Source organism: Atheta coriaria, unplaced genomic scaffold (genome assembly GCF_025399875.1).
Source record: "Atheta coriaria isolate IRGN ID8LTWV9N9 unplaced genomic scaffold, Caltech_Dcor_3.1 hic_scaffold_4_pilon, whole genome shotgun sequence".
NCBI classification, from domain to species: Eukaryota; Metazoa; Arthropoda; class Insecta; order Coleoptera; family Staphylinidae; genus Dalotia; species Dalotia coriaria.
Window position 1 is genome coordinate 10,833,146 of NW_027045446.1, and position 23,322 is coordinate 10,856,467.

General features: G+C 34.7%; 5 protein-coding genes across 7 annotated transcripts in view; 2 read left to right on the forward strand and 3 right to left on the reverse strand.

Moving 5' to 3' along the window:
• The window catches only part of Sol1, a 110,826-nt gene extending 91,615 nt beyond the window's left edge, over positions 1 to 19,211 (reverse strand). Inside the window, exon 1 of the mRNA XM_065301618.1 lies at positions 18,580 to 19,211. The gene's annotated coding sequence lies outside the window, so the exon portion shown is untranslated. The remainder of the gene's footprint in view (positions 1 to 18,579) is intronic.
• LOC135791273 (glutathione S-transferase 1-like) overlaps positions 1 to 23,322 on the forward strand; it is a 58,752-nt gene that overhangs the window by 20,271 nt on the left and 15,159 nt on the right. The window lies entirely within an intron of this gene.
• LOC135790423 (uncharacterized) lies at positions 12,211 to 13,639 on the forward strand. Its single transcript, XM_065300631.1, has 3 exons — positions 12,211 to 12,386; positions 12,623 to 12,889; positions 13,017 to 13,639. The coding sequence occupies exons 1-3, from the start codon at positions 12,309 to 12,311 to the stop codon at positions 13,353 to 13,355; spliced, it is 684 nt and encodes a 227-aa protein (XP_065156703.1). The 5' UTR covers positions 12,211 to 12,308; the 3' UTR covers positions 13,356 to 13,639.
• Positions 19,982 to 21,570, reverse strand: LOC135791046 (facilitated trehalose transporter Tret1-like). Of its 2 annotated transcripts, none has more exons than XM_065301360.1 (2): positions 21,425 to 21,570; positions 19,982 to 21,358 (listed from the first exon to the last, which is right to left on the reverse strand). In XM_065301360.1, the coding sequence occupies exons 1-2, from the start codon at positions 21,462 to 21,464 to the stop codon at positions 20,052 to 20,054; spliced, it is 1,347 nt and encodes a 448-aa protein (XP_065157432.1). In that variant the 5' UTR covers positions 21,465 to 21,570; the 3' UTR covers positions 19,982 to 20,051. The 2 variants fall into 2 exon arrangements, with proteins under 2 accessions (XP_065157432.1, XP_065157433.1); XM_065301361.1 differs by having other exon boundaries at positions 21,412 to 21,552.
• Positions 21,546 to 23,320, reverse strand: LOC135791045 (facilitated trehalose transporter Tret1-like). Its single transcript, XM_065301359.1, has 2 exons — positions 23,149 to 23,320; positions 21,546 to 23,097 (listed from the first exon to the last, which is right to left on the reverse strand). The coding sequence occupies exons 1-2, from the start codon at positions 23,186 to 23,188 to the stop codon at positions 21,761 to 21,763; spliced, it is 1,377 nt and encodes a 458-aa protein (XP_065157431.1). The 5' UTR covers positions 23,189 to 23,320; the 3' UTR covers positions 21,546 to 21,760.

Sequence of the window (23,322 nt, forward strand, 5' to 3'; positions counted from 1 at the left end):
TGTTTGGCTTTCTTTTTATACACAATCAAAATGAAAAAGATAAAAAAACGGAAGCAAAAACCGAAAATGGAAACGCGCTCGAATGTGACATGCATTTTTTGCTTTTTGCCAACATGAATTCAAGTGAACACTCGTATGAATGAATTTGCACTGATGTTGTATCTCTTCGAGTTTACAAAACACACAAAGCAATGAAAATATTCATCTTTTTAAACCCGCAAAAACATTACAATTATTATTTATTAATAAAACGATAAATATCTAAATTTATTTCATTATATTAATGTATTCAAATATAATTAAACACTCTACAAGTACACAATTTCATTTTTATATAAACTGCGATAAAAAATTATTTTCTTTTCTCTTCTCTCCCTCTTATACAAAACACTCCGAGAAAATATTCTTTAACGTTAAATTAAATTCTTTCATGATGTTCATTCCAATTGGTTTCTTCCTTATCAAATTGTTTACGTCTTCATTATATTTCAGCCGGAATATTTTGTCCCGAAGCTCTTTCTCCATCAAAATGTTGCGCGCGCGAAATAATTTCAATCGCGTATTTTATTCAATTTTATTCCTTCGTTTATTTTCGCTTACTTGTTTACGCATTAAATACGTTGCCGAAATTTTATCGTGAGTAACAATGCGCGTGCCGCGAATTTCTAACCGGGTGAACACAAGTGAAGAAAACGTTTTGCGAGAGAATAACGACTCTGTTTGGGCGTTGAGGACGACGGCAGCTCATTTATATGTAGCGCAGATAACGCGGAAGAAAGCAGAGCAATGCCTAAGACAAGAGTAAGATTTTAAGTGACAAGATAATTAAAGTTAATTAAAATAAGCCTGGGTATCGGTATAAATTGAATTAAATTTACTTGTTTATTCACGGAGTAAAACACAAAAGTGTTTTATATTTTGTGAGTGCAGTTAACGTAAGATTCGATCACAATATCATTCAGTGATTTCGCCACATTCGAAACGGAACACGACGCCATTATCATAATATGCGCATTATCGTAATGTCTCTATACGCGAGTCGTCGCAAACGTTAACAGCCCTTAACCACCCTCTAATAATGCTCACGACGTTTCCGCCGTGCAGCGTTTACGGCTTTCCTGGCGTCCCCGAAGTCGGCTCGTTTCTCCACCTCGACGACCTTTTTATTTCGCCGACAATCTCAAAGTAAGCAAAATCCACCGTCGCGCAACACACATGCAACAACATACGTAAAACTCAACATGCACTGCGTTTTCTCAACTTTTCTGTTTGGATTTTTCCACATCTTTTGTTACGATCTTTGGTTACAAGCTGTAATCAACTCGGTAATCTTTTTTTGGTTCAACAGAGACGGGTGAAAACGTTAACACGATGATTATAGTTATTTTTATGCAAATATTTGCAATTATTGGGAAATGTACCTTTGTGAGGTTTATGTCAAATTATACTTCACTGGAAATTATTATGAAAATTACTATTATAAGAATTTCAAACAAAATAAGAGTTTTTTGTTGTATTTCAACGTCAAAATGTAGTTTTAACGCTAAACACAACTGAATACTGAAAGTACAACTCGCAAAAATATGAAAGAAATTGATTCCTAGTCAATATTGTCAGTTTCATAAAACACCGCGTTCGTTTTGTGAATTTTTCAATAGCACTGAGTGAAATTGAACGAAATAAACACCGAGCGCACACTCGGTTAGGTACTTGTTCATAAAGTAGGAAAACGCAACTTTTTTAATATGCGTATTAATGCAACATGAAAATGCAGGGCTTTTCTCTTCGATTTTCGACGTTTTCAAAGCCTTGAATCGAGAAATGCGCGCGCTGGAGGGTGAATAGATGGGCAGTGAATACGCACGTTTGCTCGCTGCTCGCTCATTGCGACAAGATTAGACAGACGCCGGCGGTAGCTGGAAAACGCAAAATCTGCTCCCAATTGGAACGTGAAATATTCGGACGGCTGGAAAAATTTTCACGATTCGCAGATTTGAACATTGAACATTTGCACTGAATGAACTCGACAGTGCTTACAAAACACACAAAGACCAAAAAGTCTGCTAAATGTGAGGCAAATGAACGAAGCAAAAACGAAAAATTAACCGCCGGAAGTGATGAATAAGTGTATGCATGACCACTGATGATTCTATTTAGCAAGAATTTAAATTCGAGATAAATACAAAGCATAAATTTAAAAAATCATTTAATTAATTTTTTTATTTTTAAAAACTTGAAAAATATTAATTAATCAGGCTATAAAAATTATAATATTTGCTGATAAACTCTGACTTTGTGTGCAAACGATTAACATTTGTAACATTTTAGGTCCATGCTCAAAGTAAACTTTTTGAACTTTCCGTAAGCATTCGGCGAACTTTGTAACTTTTCAGCGACTTCCGGTCGCCATAGTCGTTTTGGACTCTTGAAGAAATTCGTGAACTCTGAGACTCAAAGTCTACAATTTTGCAGTTTCAACTTCAAAACGTTTCAAAACGATTTTTGAGCTGTTACAACTTTACAACATTTCCTGTAAAATTCCAGCAAATCTCTCATAGCATTTAGATGCCATCATCACTTTACACAAAAAAAAAAAATAAGTTTTATAATTACTACCTAATTAACTCCACTACCACTAGTTATCAAACAAACAATGTTAATTAAGCCTTAGTCATCCGCTTAATTAAATCTTTTTTCGTGGTTTTATTTTTAATTTATGAAAAGATCAGCAATATTATAAAAATTATAGCTTTGCAAAAATAAACTCGACGCAGGCGTTTTCTTGTTATTGTAATTTTCCAACGTAAATAAAGATTGATAAGATAAACATCAATATTTATGTGCGGCGAATGTTGTTTCAATTCGTTTGCTGTGAATCTGAACGGAAAGGGACAGTAGGCATTGATATTTCAATCGAGTTTGCCGCGCCCGGTTTCGCTTCGCTTGCAATTCTGGTATTTCCGCGCCCGCGAACATTTCCCGCGTTATTTCCTTTCGTTTTCCCGTGTGTACAACGCGTATTTCCCGCTGCCACTGTGCACTGCACCAACTGAATCTATTCTGCACTTGAACAATTCAATACAGAGCGAATACACAACGCATTACACTCAATAAATAAAATTTATTAAAATAATATTAATTTATATTTTATTTTGCGTGTGATGGAAATGTAAATACTTTATAATTGTGTGATTTTAGTTTTATTTTTATTTCTATCATCCAGAGTGTTGATGTTTATTTTGTCTGGTCTAGTATGAGATGGAAGTTTATGTGCGCGCTGCCACAAACAAACTAGTGCCCTAGTAACACGTCACGAGTTGTTTCGTGTGCGTTCACGCTTCGCTTTGAATTATCGTCCTTTTAACACGTCCTCTTCGGCTTGTCCTTGGAATTTATCGCTTCTGTCTGTCTGCCTCTATATAGGCTCAAATACATTCACGTAGAGAGTCTATTCACGTATATTTAAACTCAGAAATTTATAATTTTTGAATAAAAATCAAAAGAATGCGACTTTAAATATTCTAATTGATATCAAGCGTTGTTTATAGTTTATATAGTTCATTCAACAATGTAAATATGATCCAGTTGTTCCATTATTTCGATAATGATTGTTTGTATATCAGGTTACGCATACAGCCGAAAATATGCGCGCAATGTCAATTGTATTCGTTTGCATGGAATACGCTTGTTCACAAAGCTTTTCCCAAAACGCACAAAAGCCCTGTAAAATCGCTAGAAATTGTAGAGGCTGCGTCGTTCCATTGATGGCAGTGAAACTACAACCGTATTATATTCATATCCTTGTGTATTCAAATAATTCAAGCATACAAAACGGCGCAGAGCACAAAGTACAAATCGATGTAGATTGCTCGCAGACTTATTACGCACACAATGTACTCATGGTATGGTTAAACAGTGAGTACTAGTGCTGGAACACAACTACAACAAGTAGTAACTCGCGTGGTGTAGAGTAAGTACGCTTTTCGGAGCTGTCGGAGCTTTTCGTAATGGCAATTCGATTTCACAGCGCGGGCCATCCTAATGGAATAATGATAATGCGCGTCGCGCCGAAATGAAATATACGCGTGGCCTGTCACGTCTAATCCTGAGTTATTTATTGTTTCTGAAGATCTATGCGCTTACGTTTTAGTTTTCAGAACAACACCGCGACATCCGACATGCTGCAGAAAATAAGCAGAAAACTAACCACACATTAATCAATTAATCAAAGTGAAAAAGAAATTGAAAAGAAATTGAATTATTACTGAGTTTAACTAAACGAAAACATAAATTAAAACAAAAATATTTCATACAATTGAATTATGTTATAATTAACAATCAACACAAAATAAACGATCTGTGCTGTTTAGTTAAAAAATTCTTACACGAGCCTGATGGATCTTTCTTAATGATGAGAATCAACATGGGGGCGATATATATCCGATTAATTTAGTAACCGACACCAAACACAACGCCGAGTGAAGAATGTTATCAAATCCACTATCACGTGACTTGTAATATACATAACAAACGCGATCAAAAACCGGCATTTCCGAACATTAAACAAATTACTATAGTAGCAAAGTACAAATAAATAGTTGATTGATCTTCGAGTTTAACACAAATTTAGAATATTGAAGTCCGAATAAACGATATAAGCCTCTTAAAACACGACTGGCTGCAATCCAGCGATAGTGCATGCCGAAACTGCGTAAACAACGACGGGACAGTATATGATAAGAAAGTAAGAGATGCGCAAAGACGGCGCGTCGATTGCACGCGACCTTGTGCGTGAATTGCAATAGATGCGCAAAGCCGGCAGCGCGTCGATTGCACGCACCTTGGACACGAATTGCAATAGACACGGTACCTGTGATAAAAACTACACTAGACTTGCATGCAGCAAGTTTATTCAGCGCTAGAAGACAGCGCGCGGGACACATGCAAAAACGTTGTTTACACCAAATTGCAGATAACAGCATTGTATATAAAACTATTCTCGTGGCCACGTTTGTCGATAAATATAATCATTTTATGATTTTTAGTGCATCCTAGTGCCATCTATGAATGCCACAGATACTAGTCCCACAATTTAGATTATTATAATTGTTACGACCGTTGTCCCATAGCAATAGAGTAATTTGCGATTAGACATTTATATATCATATTTACGTACAAGTTAAGTTTCCAAATAATGTATTTTTCCTATACCGTATTTGCTTCCGCTAATCTGTTGAACTTAGACTTATATCATTAGCAGACGTACGTCATAAATCGGACTCTTGTACATGACGTATTAGAGAAACACATATTAAATAGGAGTAAAGAGAATTAATAAACTAGTATCTTTCCAAATTTCTTGTGTGCATCATTTACTGAGCAGCTAGTCTGTGTAACCAAAGTCGCAACGTCGACTAGGCCACAACATAATCAACAATTAATGTTTCCTCGTGTTTCCACTTTTGTATGCAGTACATATTGTCAATAGATAGAGATAGAAAGGAACAAATCGCCAAGTTTTAATCTACGGACAATTCTCTATAAAATAAACTACATGTAGTTAAATTGGAAATTTAAGAAATGAAATTTTAATTCATAAGAAAAAATTGGCATGGGAGTCAGCGATACAAGCATCCACGTGTCCACCGTCATCCACCGTCCTGAACACGAGTCACTTATATCGCGACCCTTCTACGGTGCCCTGAACACGAGTCACTTCTATCGACACCCTGCTGCGGTAAACCGAATGAGAAATGGAATTCAATAAGAATAAATAATAAGCAATAATTAAAATTTATTCTGAAGGTGTGAAATTTATAAATCATAAATTTCAATACCAAAAGATATTTTAATGTCAACGAACGTTCTTGACAAAGTTAAGGTCTTTCCTTGCAATGTTTTAATCAACATTTACATTACCCATTGACCAGTAGACCTAAATTTTTCTTCCAATGCGGATATAAGATTATTATCTCAATATCATTAAAATTTAGCAAGATATAATTATTTTCATGGCTAAATCAATAAATAAATCATTTGCAAATAAACAAAACAGGTACAAAACTTATCGAAAACAAACATACGACTATAACATACTCAAAAATATAAGAAAATTCATAAATTTCCTTCTTTCGTGAGTATAAATAAATAAAACAGGTACAAAACATGTCAAACATATGTAGTTATGAATAGCATGAATACTATGCAAAGGCGTAAACGGTACGAACGCGAAATAGCGACAACGCCCTTGACTCTGTTTCTCGTCAAGGCGTTCGACCTTACCTTGGCGACTCAAGCAAGTAGAGTCGAGTATTGTTGGCAGGACAAAACAACCAGAATAAACGTAGCCTACTGGCACGAAAAATATACAAACAGAAATGTGCAAAATAAAACATTACGTGCTGCAGAGCTGCTTATTTATGTACAAACGCAATGCTGCACTTTTTGGAGGCTTAAAAGTTAACTTAGGTACATATACAATGTACATAATTTTACTAAGCCTGCTGCAGTTGATTAAATAATTATTTAATCGATAATTGTGGTCACGACTACTTTGTAACTTGCTGTACCAAGTTGCAGGTACAACATATCAAGTTCCTCACATTGAATTCAGCTTCCGGTGTCAGTACCTGTTCAAAACCAACCGGAAAGTGTCCTTGTGTTGACGCGCCACGGAATTTCTTCTCATTACCTCTTTGCATGTTATCCTATCTCTTTCATACGCTTTCTGCCTGCGGCTAGTCGTATAACCCACTCGTGCGAATAATTAATACTACACACATATACAGAGAGTCTACTCGTACTCGGATATTTGTTCATGCTCATAATGAAATACCTGCAAAGTAAACCACATGTGAATAGAACAGATAGCACGGATTAGAAACTGGATGTATCTGAGTCTGAGTCAGAACACGCAAGCATGGTTTAGATTAGGGATTACCAGAGGAGGTAGAAACCGCCAGGAGGCTGGAGGTGAGTAACATTGATCTGTGATCCAAGAGCAAGGATAACGCACCGTGCGCACCATGTATAAAAGCTGATGCAACACGAATGACAGCATCAGTCAACATCGATACGACTTAAACCGCACTAATACACATTTTGTGTTAATTGTAATTTAAAGCAGTGTATTATCAACGGTGAAGTGTGTGATTAACAAATCAACAAGATTTGTAAGTAATAATTCATAACTTGTTAATTAACCTGTTAAAATCAGTGAATCAGATCAATTTATAACCGATTTATGTTTAAATTAATCACCGCAACCAAATATTTACGTATTTTATCAAAAAATTCATTTTAATCAAAAAATTATTGATTTAACCTATTAAATATTCTCATGATTGAATTTATTCCCATTCAAACAATTCACATATTTGAATATGAATATATAGAAATTGGTAAATGGTAGAGTGTTTTGATGAGAAACGAACACAAACATTTCGAGGTGCGATGCGCTAAAGTAAATTACAATAAACAATATTTACGTTCGACGGCGTTTATTGCGCGCACATGTGCCGTTAATTTCAAATTCAATGGGCTTATCGATCGTTGCGTTGCATTTTGCGTCTGCCGAAATCACCGAAAATTCCACGCACTCGAATTTCAAATGCAATTGAAAAGGCTTTAAAGGGTGACAAATTGGATTACGTGGACGGGCATTCACGCACGCGGATTTAAAATGACAATGCCGGATCACAGCCTGAAATTATATCATATTTTTTATTAAATAAACTCGAATAATTGTTGATGTACACGTAAAATGAGATAAATTAATATTTAACTCTATCAACACCGAATGGAAAATTAATTTTGAAATTGTTATTTAGTGTTATTGTTGTATTTAACGTCATTATTCTCGGGCTGAGAAAATAAAAATAATCATTAGCAAAATTTGAAATCAATGCGAATAATAAACACGTTTTTGATAAACGTGCCTTGCGTGAACGTTATTATTTACTAATGAATTTTCACTCTGCTTCATGTGCAATTAATTTATCTAAAAGTAAGATACACTACAAATCTATATATATATATATAAATGAATTGCTGTTTGTTAGTCTCGCTAAAACTCGAGAACGGCTGAACGGATTTGTCTTATCTTGGTCTTGAATTATTCGTGGAGGTCAAGGGAAGGTTTAAAAGGTGAGAAAAATTCGAATAATTGCCGGGAAAATCCTCAAAACAGCTCTTTTCTATAGAATAAAATTTGACATTGAGATTCAATCATAGTTATAGTTAAATAGTTGAATTCGAGATGGCGCGCTGAAGTGCATTATTGACAAAACTTTATATAATTAATTTCTTTAAATTAAAATTGCTAATCTTATTGATAGAATTGACTCTTACTACGAGTATGTCTAGAACAAGAGAGTAAAAACGAATTATATTTTTATTATACACAGCCGGAACGAAGTCGCGGGCAACAGCTAGTAGATTCATAATAAAATCATGTTAACTCTAAATAAACACAAACGTTGCACAAAATCGCGAAGAGAATGGTAAAACCTTGAAAACTGCGACAGATCAGTAGCAATGTGTCAGTTTGCATCTCACGGTTCTTCCTGATTGTGTGAATAAACCATTCAATGCTACACCGATCAATATAGACCAGTTTTAATGCATTTTGACATTGAAATACTGAATATTGAATACATTGGCATTTCACAAATTGAATTAAAAGTAAAAGTAGTTCCGAAACTTAATTTTTACATGCAAGGTCGGCGTTTACTCGTAACCCACTTAAATGTCATTAACATCAACATGTTTTTATTATGTTTTTTATTTTGTTTTAGCAATATGTTGTCTTCATCATTCGCAATTCTCCTCTTTGTGGCGTGTGCTAGCGCTCAACATTATAACCTGGTTTATCAAGCAAATTCGCCACCAGTGGGCGTTGTGCACGCTCCAAACGCGGCTGACCCACGCCATCTTGCTCATCCGGTTGTAGTGGCAAACGCTGCACGTGACGCGCAACTTCCTGCTGAGCTCACCAACGACTTCTACAAGAACCCGCGCATCGCCGAAGGACTCGCACGTGAGTCTTGGTTCACCGACAAGGAGTTTCCTGTGTTTAACCGTCAAGCTGAGAAGATCCCACGCTCCGAAATTGCTAAGATTATCAAGCGTATTCGTCATGAAGAAAGGAGACGTCGCGCCATCTATCAATAATTAGCTAATAAACTGATTGAATTGTGAATGTATTACTCGTATGTGTGATTTTTTTGCGGTGTGAATGAATTGTGAATTATTGTATGGAAGTGTTGATTATTTATTTATTTTGTGTGATTGAGGAAAGATTTGAATGATTTTATGAGTGTTTTAATGACTTTTGTACATATGTTTTAATAAATGAGTTATTAACAATAATTTTGCTATTAAAATGATTACCATTGAAAAAAAACAGAAAATAATTAGATATTCAAGATAAATATTTATTTAATTATTAAATTAATTGTTTAAATATTTAATTCGGTAATAGATTAAGATTTCAGTCGTTCTCAAGGATTTTCCAGTTGATCTACAAATAATAACGTATTGTTCTATATTGCTTTTCAATTATTTTCAAATAAACTTACAAATTGCACCAAGTGGATCATATGTGTTCGCATTTGCCACCACAAAAACAGCAATAATAGTAAATGCAGCAACTAAAAAATTGATGAGAGATATCATGTTACCAATGGACTAAAATTGAACTAAACTGAACAATTTATTTCTTTTTTAACCTCGAATGTATCGAATGTAACTATTGGGCAATGATACTTCGTTTTTATACCTGGGACAATGTTTAGTAATTAACAAATAAAACGTGTTTTAACAAACACGGATTGTTTAGTATGTTAATAAAGAATTGCACTATTATTTGTATTTGTAAATCATTACCGTTTTACTCGTACGCGTATGTTTGTCAGACGCAGCAACTGCATTATTTGTTTGGTAAGCACTTATTTTATACGATAGAATGTGCAAAATTTACAAAATTTTAATAAAACAAAAATAGTTTTTGCAGTTTAAATAATTTGATTTCTGCGCGTTTGTGTATAGTTCACACTTAATTGTTTCACTAGAAATGCACAATATGTCAAAAGCCGTAATAATCGGGTAGCAGTTTCGAACAATGCAACGCATTGATGAAAATAAATATCGAGGACATGTGTGATTGCAAAACGTTCGATTTTCACATTGTTTTCAAACTGAATTGAAAACAAAACATCCAAAAATCATAAAACAAACATAAATAGAAATAATAATAATTTATATAACTAAATGTTTAAACATTTAATTTTGATTAAATAAATAAACTACTGAATGTTAATAGGGAGCCTTGTTTGTTATTTTCCCGAGTACATAAATCTCTTGAGCGACATTACTGTTCAAACAAAGCATCATTAAATAACATAACAAGCAGTTGCACATGCAACGCAGACTATACCCAAGATAATAACAACCGTAAACAAAACACATAAAATTCGAAATTCGAAGTATGAAAGGAAATAAAGGGGCATATTACTGCAAACGTGAATGGAACCAACTATTCTGTCATACGCATAGACAAAAGGTTAATTAATTGTGCTTTTACTAGGTATTATTCGTTGTGAAAGGGCCTGGAAACAAATATGAATAGAGTAATACAAAGTATTAACAGTATTATTCAAAATATTCATCTATATATATAAAAATGAATTGCTGTTCGTTAGTCTCGCTAAAACTCGAGAACGGCTGAACGGATTTATCTTATCTTGGTCTTGAATTATTCGTGGAGGTCTAGGGAAGGTTTAAACGGTGAGAAAAATTCGAATAATTGCCGGGAAAATCCTCAAAACAGCTCTTTTCTATAGAATAAAATTTGACATTGAGATTCAATCATAGTTATAGTTAAATAGTTGAATTCGAGATGGCGCGCTGAAGTGCATTATTGACAAAACTTTATATAATTAATTTCTTTAAATTAAAATTGCTAATCTTATTGATAGAATTGACTCTTACTACGAGTATGTCTAGAACAAGAGAGTAAAAACGAATTACATTTTTATTAAACACTGCCGGAACGAAGTCGCGGGCAACAGCTAGTGTTTAATAAAATAAAATAATAAAAAATTGTATTTCAAGTCTATTGCACTCGAAACTTGAAAATTTCAACGTAAAATGTGTCAGTTCTCTAGGTCTCTTTAAGATGAAAGGAGTTTGAGGCTTGAATAGCTACAAATTCTCACGTTCTACTCACAGATAGACAAATTCTTCGTGATAGTTGGTCATTTGTTTGCACATACTCAAAGAACACAAGACATAAAATGCACATATCAACCGATCAATTTATTCCTAAACATACTTTGCTTTTTATAAATCTTTAAATTCACATTGGATTTGAATGTATTGACATTTTGCAGAAATCAAAATCTCAGCTCACTTCTGGTTTGTATAAGGAATTAATGAATACAATTCAGTCGTCAGACAATTAGTCTTTCACTAACCACAAACCAAAACTAGTAATTGCAAGCTTGTCGTGTTGAATGTGCACATACTGAATGCAGAAACTCCAGTGAGATGCAGCATTGCATCGTTTACAGTTGGTTGTTGTGATATAATATAGCGTATTAATTACGCGTACGAGTACAAGAAACTTACATCGAGCGTAATAAGCGTACAATTAAACCTCACACGTTTTCGAAATGATTTTACACATCAACCGTGCATATTAACTGATTTTCTATGTTTTTCTAAAAAATATTAAATTTAAATTAATCAATCACACGATTTTTACTTAATCTAAAAATGTGTCATTTCTTAAAACAATTTCATGTAGAATAAAGGCTTGTTTTCTTATTTCTTGTAAATCTCAAGACACCAGCTAAAGGTCTGCGTAAGTTACGTTTGTCAGATAAAAAGTCGTGGATTTTTATTGGCGACGATCGTGTACATCGCTGGTTGCGCAATTTCTGCAACTGACTGCAACCTCAAGAAGAAATAAGAGACTAATACTAATCGACAAAGAAGGAGGACGCATGCCTTTTGAATGCATAGAAACTGCGGCTTCTAATGCGAGCTAATGTGTGCAGAAGATGCGCATGCACGTCGTGTGCATCACGACTTCATCACGACTTTTGCGCAGCACAGTCGACCGTCCCACAAGTGGTAAGTTCATTTTTACGAAACTCTATCGATTCTTCGAGGTATATAAAGGTTGCACGAATTTTGTTGCAAGTTCTTCGTTAGTGCACCTTAGTCTCTCTGCAACTTTTACTTTTCATACATCTACGTCGTAGAAAATTGTAGTTTAGTGTTTAATGCAGGAATAATATTCGGTAATGATGAAAGAAGTGCAATGTTTGGTTATTTTTGTGTTTTTTGTGCCAATTATTGTTAGCGGGGATAATTTACACTCTGTAAGTATAAAAATAATTTTAATTTGTTTTATTTTGAGGTTAAGAAAACATTTTTACGATTTTTTATACTTTCACCTTTAAAACGCCTATTTTTCAAGGTTTTGAGACACAAAAAGTGATATTTTATACACGGGCGTGGCTAAAATACTTTAGTCACGGGTGTTAGCCACGGACAAAGCCGTGACTAAAGTACATTATACTTTAGTTCTTGATACTTTATATATTTTTACTTATAGAATTCCCAATTAAGAAAACGTCTAACCGGGAACTACGATATAAATCAGTACGCTAACGAGGATAGTTCGGGCAAGGAGTCCGATGCTAATCAGAACTATTCGAATGAGATCGAACCGATCGCCGACGAGCATACGGCCCTCTTCGAGACGATACCCGGCGAGCCGAAACGCGATTATCCCACCTACAAGACCATCCCGAAGACCGGCTTTTCCTGCCAGGGTCGGGTTAATTGGGGTTACTATGCCGACGTCGAAACGGAATGTCAGGTATTCCAACTTAATTAACTCAAAACACCACAACGAAAACACTTTGCAAATAGTTTCCAGAAAACACAAAACAAAAACAAACAACAAAGTTTCTTCTAGATTATTAAATTATTTTTAATTTTTAAAGGTTTTCCATGTTTGTGAATCAGAATATTCAAAGATATCCTTCCTTTGTCCAGTTGGTAGCGCTTTTAATCAGAAGCACTTAGTATGCGACTGGTGGTACAACTTCGATTGCCACGACGAGATCAGCCTGACGTCGCTCTACGATGATTATGACCTGGGCAGAGAGGAAGCGGATGGTCCGCAGGACGCTGATCGTGATAATCGATCCTCGCGCGGCGAAAAGACGCTCGCAAAGCGCCGGGGCGGCGACTATCGCACCGAAGACGAGGAGTACGATAACGCAAACGATAATGACGGCCTCTACGATTTAAATCTGGTATCGTCTGGTGGCAACGTATAAAATTCAAACGAAACTAAACACGTTATTAGATTTTGCTAATTTGTAATTTATTGTTTCGGATGTTTTATTTGTCGGATTAAAATTGAGTCTGTAAAAGACAGAATAATGGCCACGCATTAATAATTCACGCCCCAGCATGAAGTTGGTTCATCCAAAAGAAGACCAAAGGGAATTCGCAATAAAAGCCTCATTTGTTAGCTACCTTTAAGTTTTCTATCCATTTCCTTGCTTCTTTTTTTTTCATGCGCTTTATCTATCTTGTTTTTTCCTTGGCTCTTTGCGTTTTTCTTTTCTTTTTTCGGTTTTAGCCCGCTCTATTTTTCCATTACTGACTAGCGTCGGAGTTGAGCTTCCAACAAGTGCTTCCATTCACTTTCGTACACTATAACAAAAGCTCTTACCGAACTAACTACGCAATTAACTACAACAATTAAACTTTGGCGAAATTTCACGCTTCGTTGAAGAATATTTTAGAAAAACTTTAGCAAGACGATTTTTAGTTACATTAAAACAGATGCGTTGCAATTTTTGTTCGCGTCTCGTCAAATATTTACGACATCTTTTAGTGAGCTGCTTTCAGTTGCCGCGAAAAGTGCGACGTACGTGTGTAATCGTAATCCCAACGGCGTTTCAAGAATTTCGTTGCAATGCTGAAGATCGGCCTGACCTCACTCGTGCCGGTCGCGTATCTCGAAATTGAAAATCGAATTCGTTTCTTCTCTCAGTTGGTAATTCCCATTAGGGATGGCAAATTGGTATTTTATTAGTATTAAATCGGAACAAATTCGGGCGGAGCGATCTCACGACTAATGTGATAGAACGATAGAAATTGGAAAATTTTATATCTTCACGGATTTCTACGTCTCAGTTGGCGGAAAGTGTAATTATCGACCAAGGAATAAAAATACCTCAATCTTTCATACAATGGATGTATTATTTTATGGCTGGTTATTATTTTGTGAAATATTTCAGTGGAATAACTAGAAATGCAATTTTTTAAATTTATTTTCTAGGTGTGTTTTAGAACGGAATTGGTATCGATGTAACCGGAAGCACTAAACTGCGACGAAGTGCATCTGATAGTTGTGATAGTTGATACTCACTTTATTATTTCTCTAAGTAAGAAAGCGCCCTTAGCTTGCGAGACGAACGCGGGCGGAATATTTATGTGCGCGAAGGCAATCCTCTCGGTCGCAATGGTTTTCGTTGCTTCTTTTCCTTCTGTTGAACAATGTTCACAGCGCTGTGAAGCAAACATCGCACGTAGATGTTTACAAAAACTTACAGAGCACTTAAACAGGTTTATACAATAACAATACTTATTAAACCAAAAATTAAAAACATTCTGAAATCGTTTGTTTTAATTTTTTAGGAAATTTCTTTAATTCTTTAAAAACCTTGTGTTTTAGAGTAAATACATTTACAAAAGCGTGTTTTATTATTTTGTTTGTTGTGTAGCATGTGATACTCTACACTTGGCACGTTTACAAGACACAAAACATATAATGCAGAACATAGTTGAAGACTGTTCTTTACTGTGCTTGCCACCGCCGTCTGCTTGGGCAATTTCTTATGAAAGTTCTAACGGGCAAGTTCTGGACACCAGTCCGCATGTTCATGTCCTATTTAAACCACTATCAAACAAAGCCGCAGGCGCAAAGAATGTTTTCAACTACTTTGTTCTTCTAATTAGCACTGAATCTCAAAGAAACACAAAAATAAAACGTTATTTGTTTAGAAGTGTATAAAATACTGCATTCATCATCCTTATTTTACCTTAAAATTTACTTGTATAAATAAAGAAAGTTTTTTTTTGTCCAGGAAATTAAACCAATTATCCCAGATATAAGAATCCGGCACACTCGTAAATCACTCGCTCCAACACCCAAAAATATGTGTTTTTTACTATCGCTGTCGCTATTCTTGCCTCATTTTTACGAGACTAATAAAAAACAACCTAATCGTCGCGCGTGTGCGTGCCGCAGCCGCACGGATATTTGGAGGTTCTAATCTTGCGCGTATTACAACCCTGCGTGTATCCCTTGACGGTCAGGGAAAGGACGAAAGGACAGTTCCGGATATGTCGCGACCAAACCAACAAAACGACAGCCGTCGGTGACAAAAAAAAAGAGTTGTAAAACTCGCGTAATTCGCTCGTAACTTTCACGCGATGCACGAAACACGCAATATCATGAATACAGGGCGATACTCATAATATTCCTTCATTTTTAATTTGTTTGTTTTGTTGTTTTATCCAAGAATTCACACGTAACACGAAAATTTTAAAATAATAAATTGCAACGGTGCCCTGAATAAAGTCACTTGTACCGCGGCCCTCGCACAGTACTCTGAATAGTAGTCACTTTTACCGCTAGCTTTGTACGGTGCTCTGAACACGAGTCACTATTACCGCTAGCCTCGTAAGGTACCCTGAATCAAGTCACTTCTATCGCTGCCCTTGTACGGTGCCCCGAATCGAGTCACTTCTACCGCTACCTTTGTAAGGTACCCGGAATTGAGTCACTTCTACCGCTAGTCTCGTACGGTGCCTCGAATTGAGTCGCTTATACCGCTACCTTCGTAAGGTACCCGGAATTGAGTCACTTCTACCGCTAGCTTAATACGGTGCTCTGAACACGAGTCACATCTACCGCTACCCTCGTACGGTGTCCTGAATAAAGTCACTTATACCGCTAAAAAAATTTATATGTTAGTACAAATAAAACAAGTACAAAAAATATGTTTTAAAATGCGCCGCACTCAAATAAATACCGAAACAAAAACAAAAAATGTGTTTCTGCTCTTAATATTCATATTCTACATACACTCGCTTAAAATTTATATTTATAGTAATTTTTTATGGTTATTATTTTTTTACTTGTGACTTTTCATTTTACGGTTTGAGTTTTTTTTATATTTCGTAAAAAAGAGAGACACTCCTATAAAACATAAAGGATATAAAAGTATAAAATACGTCATATACGTGCAACGGCTGCAGGCTTTCGGAGTGCGCTAACTGTGATGTATATTTTTTAACTTTAACGCGTTTTGTTCTGCGTTCCATCGCGACATCGCGTTGTGTGTTCGCCGGCGCCTGTTTGTATTTTTTATTATGCGTTATTTATTTGCGCTCATATTTTCACCGTTTTATGCATACGCAAAGACTACGCCTGTAACCAAAAATAATGTACTAGGTTTGGTATGTGACTCATGATTCATTGGCTCACTTAGTTGTTTTTATGTTAAAACCATATTTTACATAATATTATCTCGATATATGCTTATTTTTTTATACTCACATTTGTTGGCTGTATTAATTTTTGTAGAAAAAATTTTTTCTCAAAAATACGAAAAGTACACAGGGAAAACTAATAGAAAGTTAACAAACTATTAAATACATAGCAAAGTTCGATCAGGACCAGACCTGCTGTGAATTCGTACTTGGACGAAGGCGCAAAACGTGCGCACAGTTTCGAAGCAACTTTAATTGAAATATAAAGAAATGATTCGAGAAACTTTTCCTCCATTCGGTGATTTTATGCATTCCAGAAATGTTCCAAAGTAAAAATTAAATTAAATATTATAAAGTAAAACAAACAAAAAATAAAACTTATTTTTTCCAGAACAGAAAATTTAAATGAACTATAATTATAATTGTGTGTTCATTATTATTAATTGAGTCCATCTTTAATGGAACATTACGTGTTTTTATGAAGTTGTTTTCCAAGTCACTGGTCACAAACTTTAGATACCCGTAAAGCATTTGTTCGGCGTGTTCCGAAACGTGTATATTAATAATTAATCATTCTCTTTTCTTCCTCGATGTCGGCACAGCCGTGGTGAGTTGCGTCCTGGTTTGACGCGGTTTGACAAATTACCCGAGCCAAGCGAAACAAACAGGATAATGCTGTTTGTTCGAGAGCCCATCGTCGCATTGTCCGAGTGTAAACGTCGAGTTGTTAGGAATTAATGAAGAACGAGGCGTCGCAATACTTTTCTGAACCACAACCGCAATCCCCCAACCTTTATCCACAATCCGCCAGCGAAGAAACACGAAACACAAAAGCAAAGTTCCAGCAGTGAAGAAATATGAAGAGAAAGACCAGAGGAAATGATGACAAATGAGGATTAAAAATGTACTCAATTGTGTCGTGCTGTTAGAATTGACAGTGTATGTGTTGCAATTATTTTTTTAAGAAGACATGATATTATTTTTGTATGTTTTGTGTTTTGTGTAGAAACTGCTGAATTTGAATAATATTGCAGGGTTTTTTTGTGTGTTGTGTGTGGAAAAGTGTTGAGGTGTGAATTTTGGCCACATCTGTGGTTATTTGCAACTTTCATGACATATTTACACACGCCCACATGACACAATGATATACCGTTTTGTATTTTTCATTTATCAAACTTTTTTGTTGTGTTTCGGGCAGTTTTTAGTTCAAATTATTCATGAAATATTTGTTTTTAAATAAATTTTAACATTTCAACCATTGATTTTGTATGTGAGGGTGTTTGAATGAGTTTTAACTTCTGTTGTAACTACCCACATAACCCTTTGTATATAATTCTTTAATCGAGCATAACAAAAAAACAAAAATTCAAAAAAACCAAACGTTTTGCTTTTTCCGTTCGATTAAAATGCTCAATCATCATTTTTACTTCTATATTTTGATACGTTTATATTTTTAATTTACATCGCCAGCAGTAGTAATAATTAGTACTAAAACTATTAATACAGTTTTGCTTTTTGTTTTGCCAATATTTTATTCCTAAACATAGCAAATGTATAATTTGCTGTTATATTACAAAAGTGTTGGTTAAAAGGTTATAATGACCCTCATAATTGCAAATTAAATAATGTAATTAAATAATTAAATAATTTGAATGCAATTAATGCTTTTAGGCATATTTGTGCTCCGTACTTGTGTTGTACCTTGTCAAAAGTATGAAATTCAATTATTTTAATATGTATAAATATAATTTTATACTTTTGTAGGTATTTTATTCAAATAGATACTTTTATTAAGTAGCAAAATAATAGTAATGTTTTAAATTAAAAATTATTTCATCAAAAAATAAATAAAATACAATTTGGACGTAATTATATTTCATTTGGTAGTCAAATAATCATCCAATATTTAAATGAATTTAATACAATTTATTTTAATTAAATTATTCAAATATTTCGTGTTGGTTGTGACTAAAATTAATTTAATTTACTTACCATTAAAATTTTCTTTTTTCTGTATCGTATGCTTCAAATAATCCTTGATATATAAACACGAAATATTTATTGAATTATTTACGTTATTGTCAACAGCACTTCATCAAAACGACACAATTTAATTAATAACATTCAATCGATGCGATGTTTTAATTTAATTTAACTTCGTTCATTCGGTATCAGTGTTAAATTTAAGTATTTATTTGTAACAAACTTTCGCGTAGCCTTTTTATTTAATTCCTACATTCGAGCTACAAATGTGCATGCACCAATTTTCAGCTCGTTGAGTTTATACAATGTTTGTGTTCATTTCTAAACGACACCAAACCAATTTGTCCAAACAAATTTAGGATAATTGCTTTTTTTTAAACGTTTTACATTTCGCTTGAGTTTTTCATCAACCATTTAAAATTTAAAACAACTTTTACTTGTTTTTCTTTTCTTTTCATGTAATAATTTATAAAATTTATTTATTTAACATTAAATATATTTTTATTAAAATTTAATGCTATAATTTTGTAATTATGAGTGAAAGGTTAACCAAAACGTGTTTGTGGTACTGTGGCGGAGGCGCCGGGCGCTCACTAGCGGCAGAAATAGGATTCGATACACAGCAGGTCTGATTCACACGGCGTGCCGGCACAAACTGAGCGACGGGTTCGTTTACACCACCGCCGCCGTCGTTGACGCCGCCAACGCCACCGCCAACACTCCGGCACGACGAAAGGGGCAGAATGTCTGATATTTCAACGAGCCACTTTGCATTCACACCTTAGATTTTATATAAAAATATTTTAAATAAAAACTACATAAATTGAATTAATAAATTTATATTTTAAAATACGTTAATAAATGACTTCTAATCAGCAATCGAAAGAGACTTCTATTAATTATCCCATAATCTCCATTAATCTGTCGAGGTTGGTTACTCATTACGCAGACACAATATAACTAATACACAATGCAATTGATGCGTCTCCACAGAGATTTGTAACTCAAACTATAACGCGACGTTACAGTTGTAAACTATAACTTTGTTATATGCGACAATTGAACATTTCGAACAGATCGCAGTAGATTGGCGAGCGCCTCCACCATCGGACGCAGTCCAGTGCAGTGCATTATGGTGCAATCTGTATTTAGCTGCACATTTCCGGATATCCTATCGCTCCGTCGACGCGACGACGGCGAGTGGAGGCGTCCGATGATAAACCGGACAGGACACTAGCACAATGCACGAAAGCTCTTCAATGCGCGATGCATTTGCGTCATTGCGACCATGCTTCAGAGCGCAAAGCTCTCTTCTCAATGCAGTAGCCCACACAAAAATAACTCACAATGAACAAATTCATGAACGGAAAATTAAGTGTAATAACTATCTGCAAGAATGCGTCAAGATAGATAATTTTAATTAAAGTATAATTAAATAATTATTTAATATTATAACAATTTATTTATGTACATTATTTACTTTAAATTTTAAGACCTTCCTGAATTTGTTCCAAAGTTTTTCCTTTGGTCTCTGGCATAATAAATATAACAAAACCAATACTTAAAACGGCACAAAATGCAAAAGAAATAAACGGTACTCCTAAACCAAAACTATCGTTAGTATTCTGAAAGAATAACGATGATAACATCCCAACGCAACAGAAAATCATATCTACTATACATAATGCATACGATTTGACATTCGTTGGCATCAGTTCACCTAACACCAAAACAGGAATTGGTCCTAATCCGACACTATAAGTAATGTTGTATAGAAATAACGCAATAATTGGTATGTAATCATAATTTGTCATATCTACTTGTTTGTCGTCTTCTAAAAAACTATAGATACCAACACAAAATAAGTTTAAAGTTACTCCGATTGTTGAAATGTATAATAATGGTTTCCTGCCTGTTTTATCTATGATTAAACACGTGAAAATTGTCGCTAGGAGTTTTACGATGTAGAATAATATCACCCAGACTTCTGAAGAAATTGCGCCTTCTACTTCTAAAAATATGGTTTCTGTATAGAATGTAATCGCTGAGAGTCCTACCAATTGTTGAAAGCATCTTAGAGATGTTGTTATAATCAAAGCTTTTCGATAGTACGGTACCCGGAAAATATCAATGAGTTTAGCTTTGTTTGTTGTTTCGGCTTCAATCGCTTGTTTCAACCGTTCAAATTCACTTTGAACCATTTCTGGTTGTTTTAGTCGCTTTAAACTTTTGATGGCGTCTTCATGCCTTCCTTTCATAATCAAAAAATAAGGGCTTTCTGGTAATCCGAAACAATTGCACACCATTAAAACTGGTAGACTGATTGAAATCAAAGCAGTTGTATAAATACTTAAGTACAATCCCAGTGAATTTGTTAATAACATTCCAATGATGAGTGACACCGCACAGTAAGAACCCAGTAACCCTCGAATTCGAGCATCAGCTATTTCACCAATATACATCGGCACTGAAGTATACACAAGCGAATCCACAAAACCCACCATGAATCTACTTATGAACAAGATAGAAACGTGTGTGGCGAAGGCTATGGCCAACCATGCAATAATATAAGGAATGCTTGCGAATAGCATGGCTTTGAGGCGACCAAAACGGTTGAGAAAGGGCCCAGCAGTAATTCCACCAAAAATTGAACCGCCAAGTGACATTACAGCCAGCCAGGAAGCTTCATTACTGGTTATTTTGAGAGTGTGTGATCCGTTCAAGAGTTTGGGGATTGAAGGTGACGGCCAAGCGAAGTGCATTGCACCAGATAAAATGCATAATGAAACTACAAAAAAATTATATTTAGATATTAATAAATTAAATGTATGAAATGTTAACCTAAAATAATTACCAGAGAATGTGGCATAATACTGATACCAATTGACAGTCATTATGCGTTATAAATTAATTTACTTTTTCTAAGGAATTCACATATTTTAATAGTTTTGGAATGAATTGTTTCAACTACAATCTTCTACTACCTACAAATAAATTTATAGTATTCATAAAGTGACGGAATGTATGATATAATTCCTTATCTAATCAGGTAATCTTATTAATCCCAATTATTTGCGCAAAAACATGATTATAACATAAAATAATATTAATTTTAATTTTTAAATTTACTCTAATAAATTTAATACTAATAATTTTTATATACATCTACAAATATTTATATTATTTTAGATTATTTCTTAGAAATTTGTTTCCGTTTAGATTTAGCCCTGAAACTCTCTTGAATATCCTCTAAAGTTTTCCCTTTGGTTTCCGGTGTAAAGAAAACAACAAAACCGACGCTTAAAAACGCACAAAATCCAAATGAAACAAACGGCACTCCTAACCCATAACTATCGTTGGTTTTTTGGAAATACAACGATGATAACATTCCAAAAGTACAAAATACAATATCAACAAAACAAAGTGCGTAAGTTTTAACATTCGTGGGCATTAGTTCTCCAAGCATCAACACAGCTATCGGACCTAGCCCAAAACTATACGTGATAATATAAACAAACAATGCAATTATCGGTATATAATCATAATTAGACATATCTATATCATCAGCGTCTTCAAGGAAACTATAGATACCAACACAAAACAGACTTAAAGTTACTCCAACTAACGAAACAAATAACAAAGGTTTCCTTCCTGTTTTGTCAATGATTAAAGATGCGAATGTTGTAACAAATAGTTTCACGATGTAAAAGAGTATCACCCATAGTTCAGATGATATTCCTCCTTCTACTTCTGAGAAGATAGTTTCAGTATAAAATGTTATAGATGTCAGTCCAACCAATTGCTGGATACACCTTAGTGATGTGGTTATAAATAATGCTTTTCGAATGTACGGTACCCTGAACAGATCCATAAAATGCGCTTTGTTTCTGATTTCTTCTTCGATGGACTCTTTCAATCTCTTATATTCATCCTGGACCACTTCTGGATCTTTAAACCTTTTTAAACTTTTGATAGCTTCATCATCTCGTCCTCTCATAATCAAAAAATAAGGACTTTCTGGTAGATGAAAGCAAGTTAACCCCAGCAAAACAGGCACACTAATCGAGATTAAAGCTGTGGTGTAGATACTATTGTACAGACCCACTGCGTTTGATATTAACATACCAATGATCATCGAGACAGCACAGTAGGAACCAAGCAGTCCTCTGATGTGAGGATCTGCTATTTCACCAACGTACATTGGCACTGCAGTAAACGCAAGAGAATCAACAAATCCCACCATAAATCTAGCGGAAAACAAAATAGCCACATGATTGGCAAATGCTATGGCTAACCATGCAATAATGTAAGGTACACATGAGAATAAAATTGACTTCAAGCGACCGAATCGATTCATGGCGGGACCAGCCACTAAACCTCCGAAAATAGAACCACATAGTGATATTATTGTTAGGAATGATGCCTCGTCAGAGGTTAATTTCAACGTGTGTGAACCGTCCAAGAGTTTTGGAATTGATGGTGATGGCCATGCGAGGTGCATTGTACTTGTGACAATACATAACGAAACTAAAACAAAATAAAGTTTTTATATTGAAAAATAAAGTAAAATTGACTCACCTGCAAATGTTGCATAGCACTGATACCAATTAATTATCATTATTTGTCTTTGTAAACATTAATTTTCAATATGTATTTAAAATTCTATTAAAATAACTAGAGATGTACTTTGTGTTTTGAGTTATTTTCAACGACATAAAGTGTTGTGTGTCATTTTGATAAGATTGAAATGGG

Coding starts and splice junctions, on each gene's coding strand:
- LOC135791045 (XM_065301359.1), bottom strand. CDS start 23,188: ATGATAATTAATTGGTATCAGTGCTATGCAACATTTGCAG. Junction 23,098..23,148: donor GTGCTATGCAACATTTGCAG/GTGAGTCAATTT, acceptor ATTTTGTTTTAG/TTTCGTTATGTATTGTCACA.
- LOC135790423 (XM_065300631.1), top strand. CDS start 12,309: ATGATGAAAGAAGTGCAATGTTTGGTTATTTTTGTGTTTTTTGTGCCA. Junction 12,387..12,622: donor GCGGGGATAATTTACACTCT/GTAAGTATAAAA, acceptor TTTTACTTATAG/AATTCCCAATTAAGAAAACG. Junction 12,890..13,016: donor ACGTCGAAACGGAATGTCAG/GTATTCCAACTT, acceptor TAATTTTTAAAG/GTTTTCCATGTTTGTGAATC.
- LOC135791046 (XM_065301360.1), bottom strand. CDS start 21,464: ATGACTGTCAATTGGTATCAGTATTATGCCACATTCTCTG. Junction 21,359..21,424: donor GTATTATGCCACATTCTCTG/GTAATTATTTTA, acceptor ATTTTTTTGTAG/TTTCATTATGCATTTTATCT.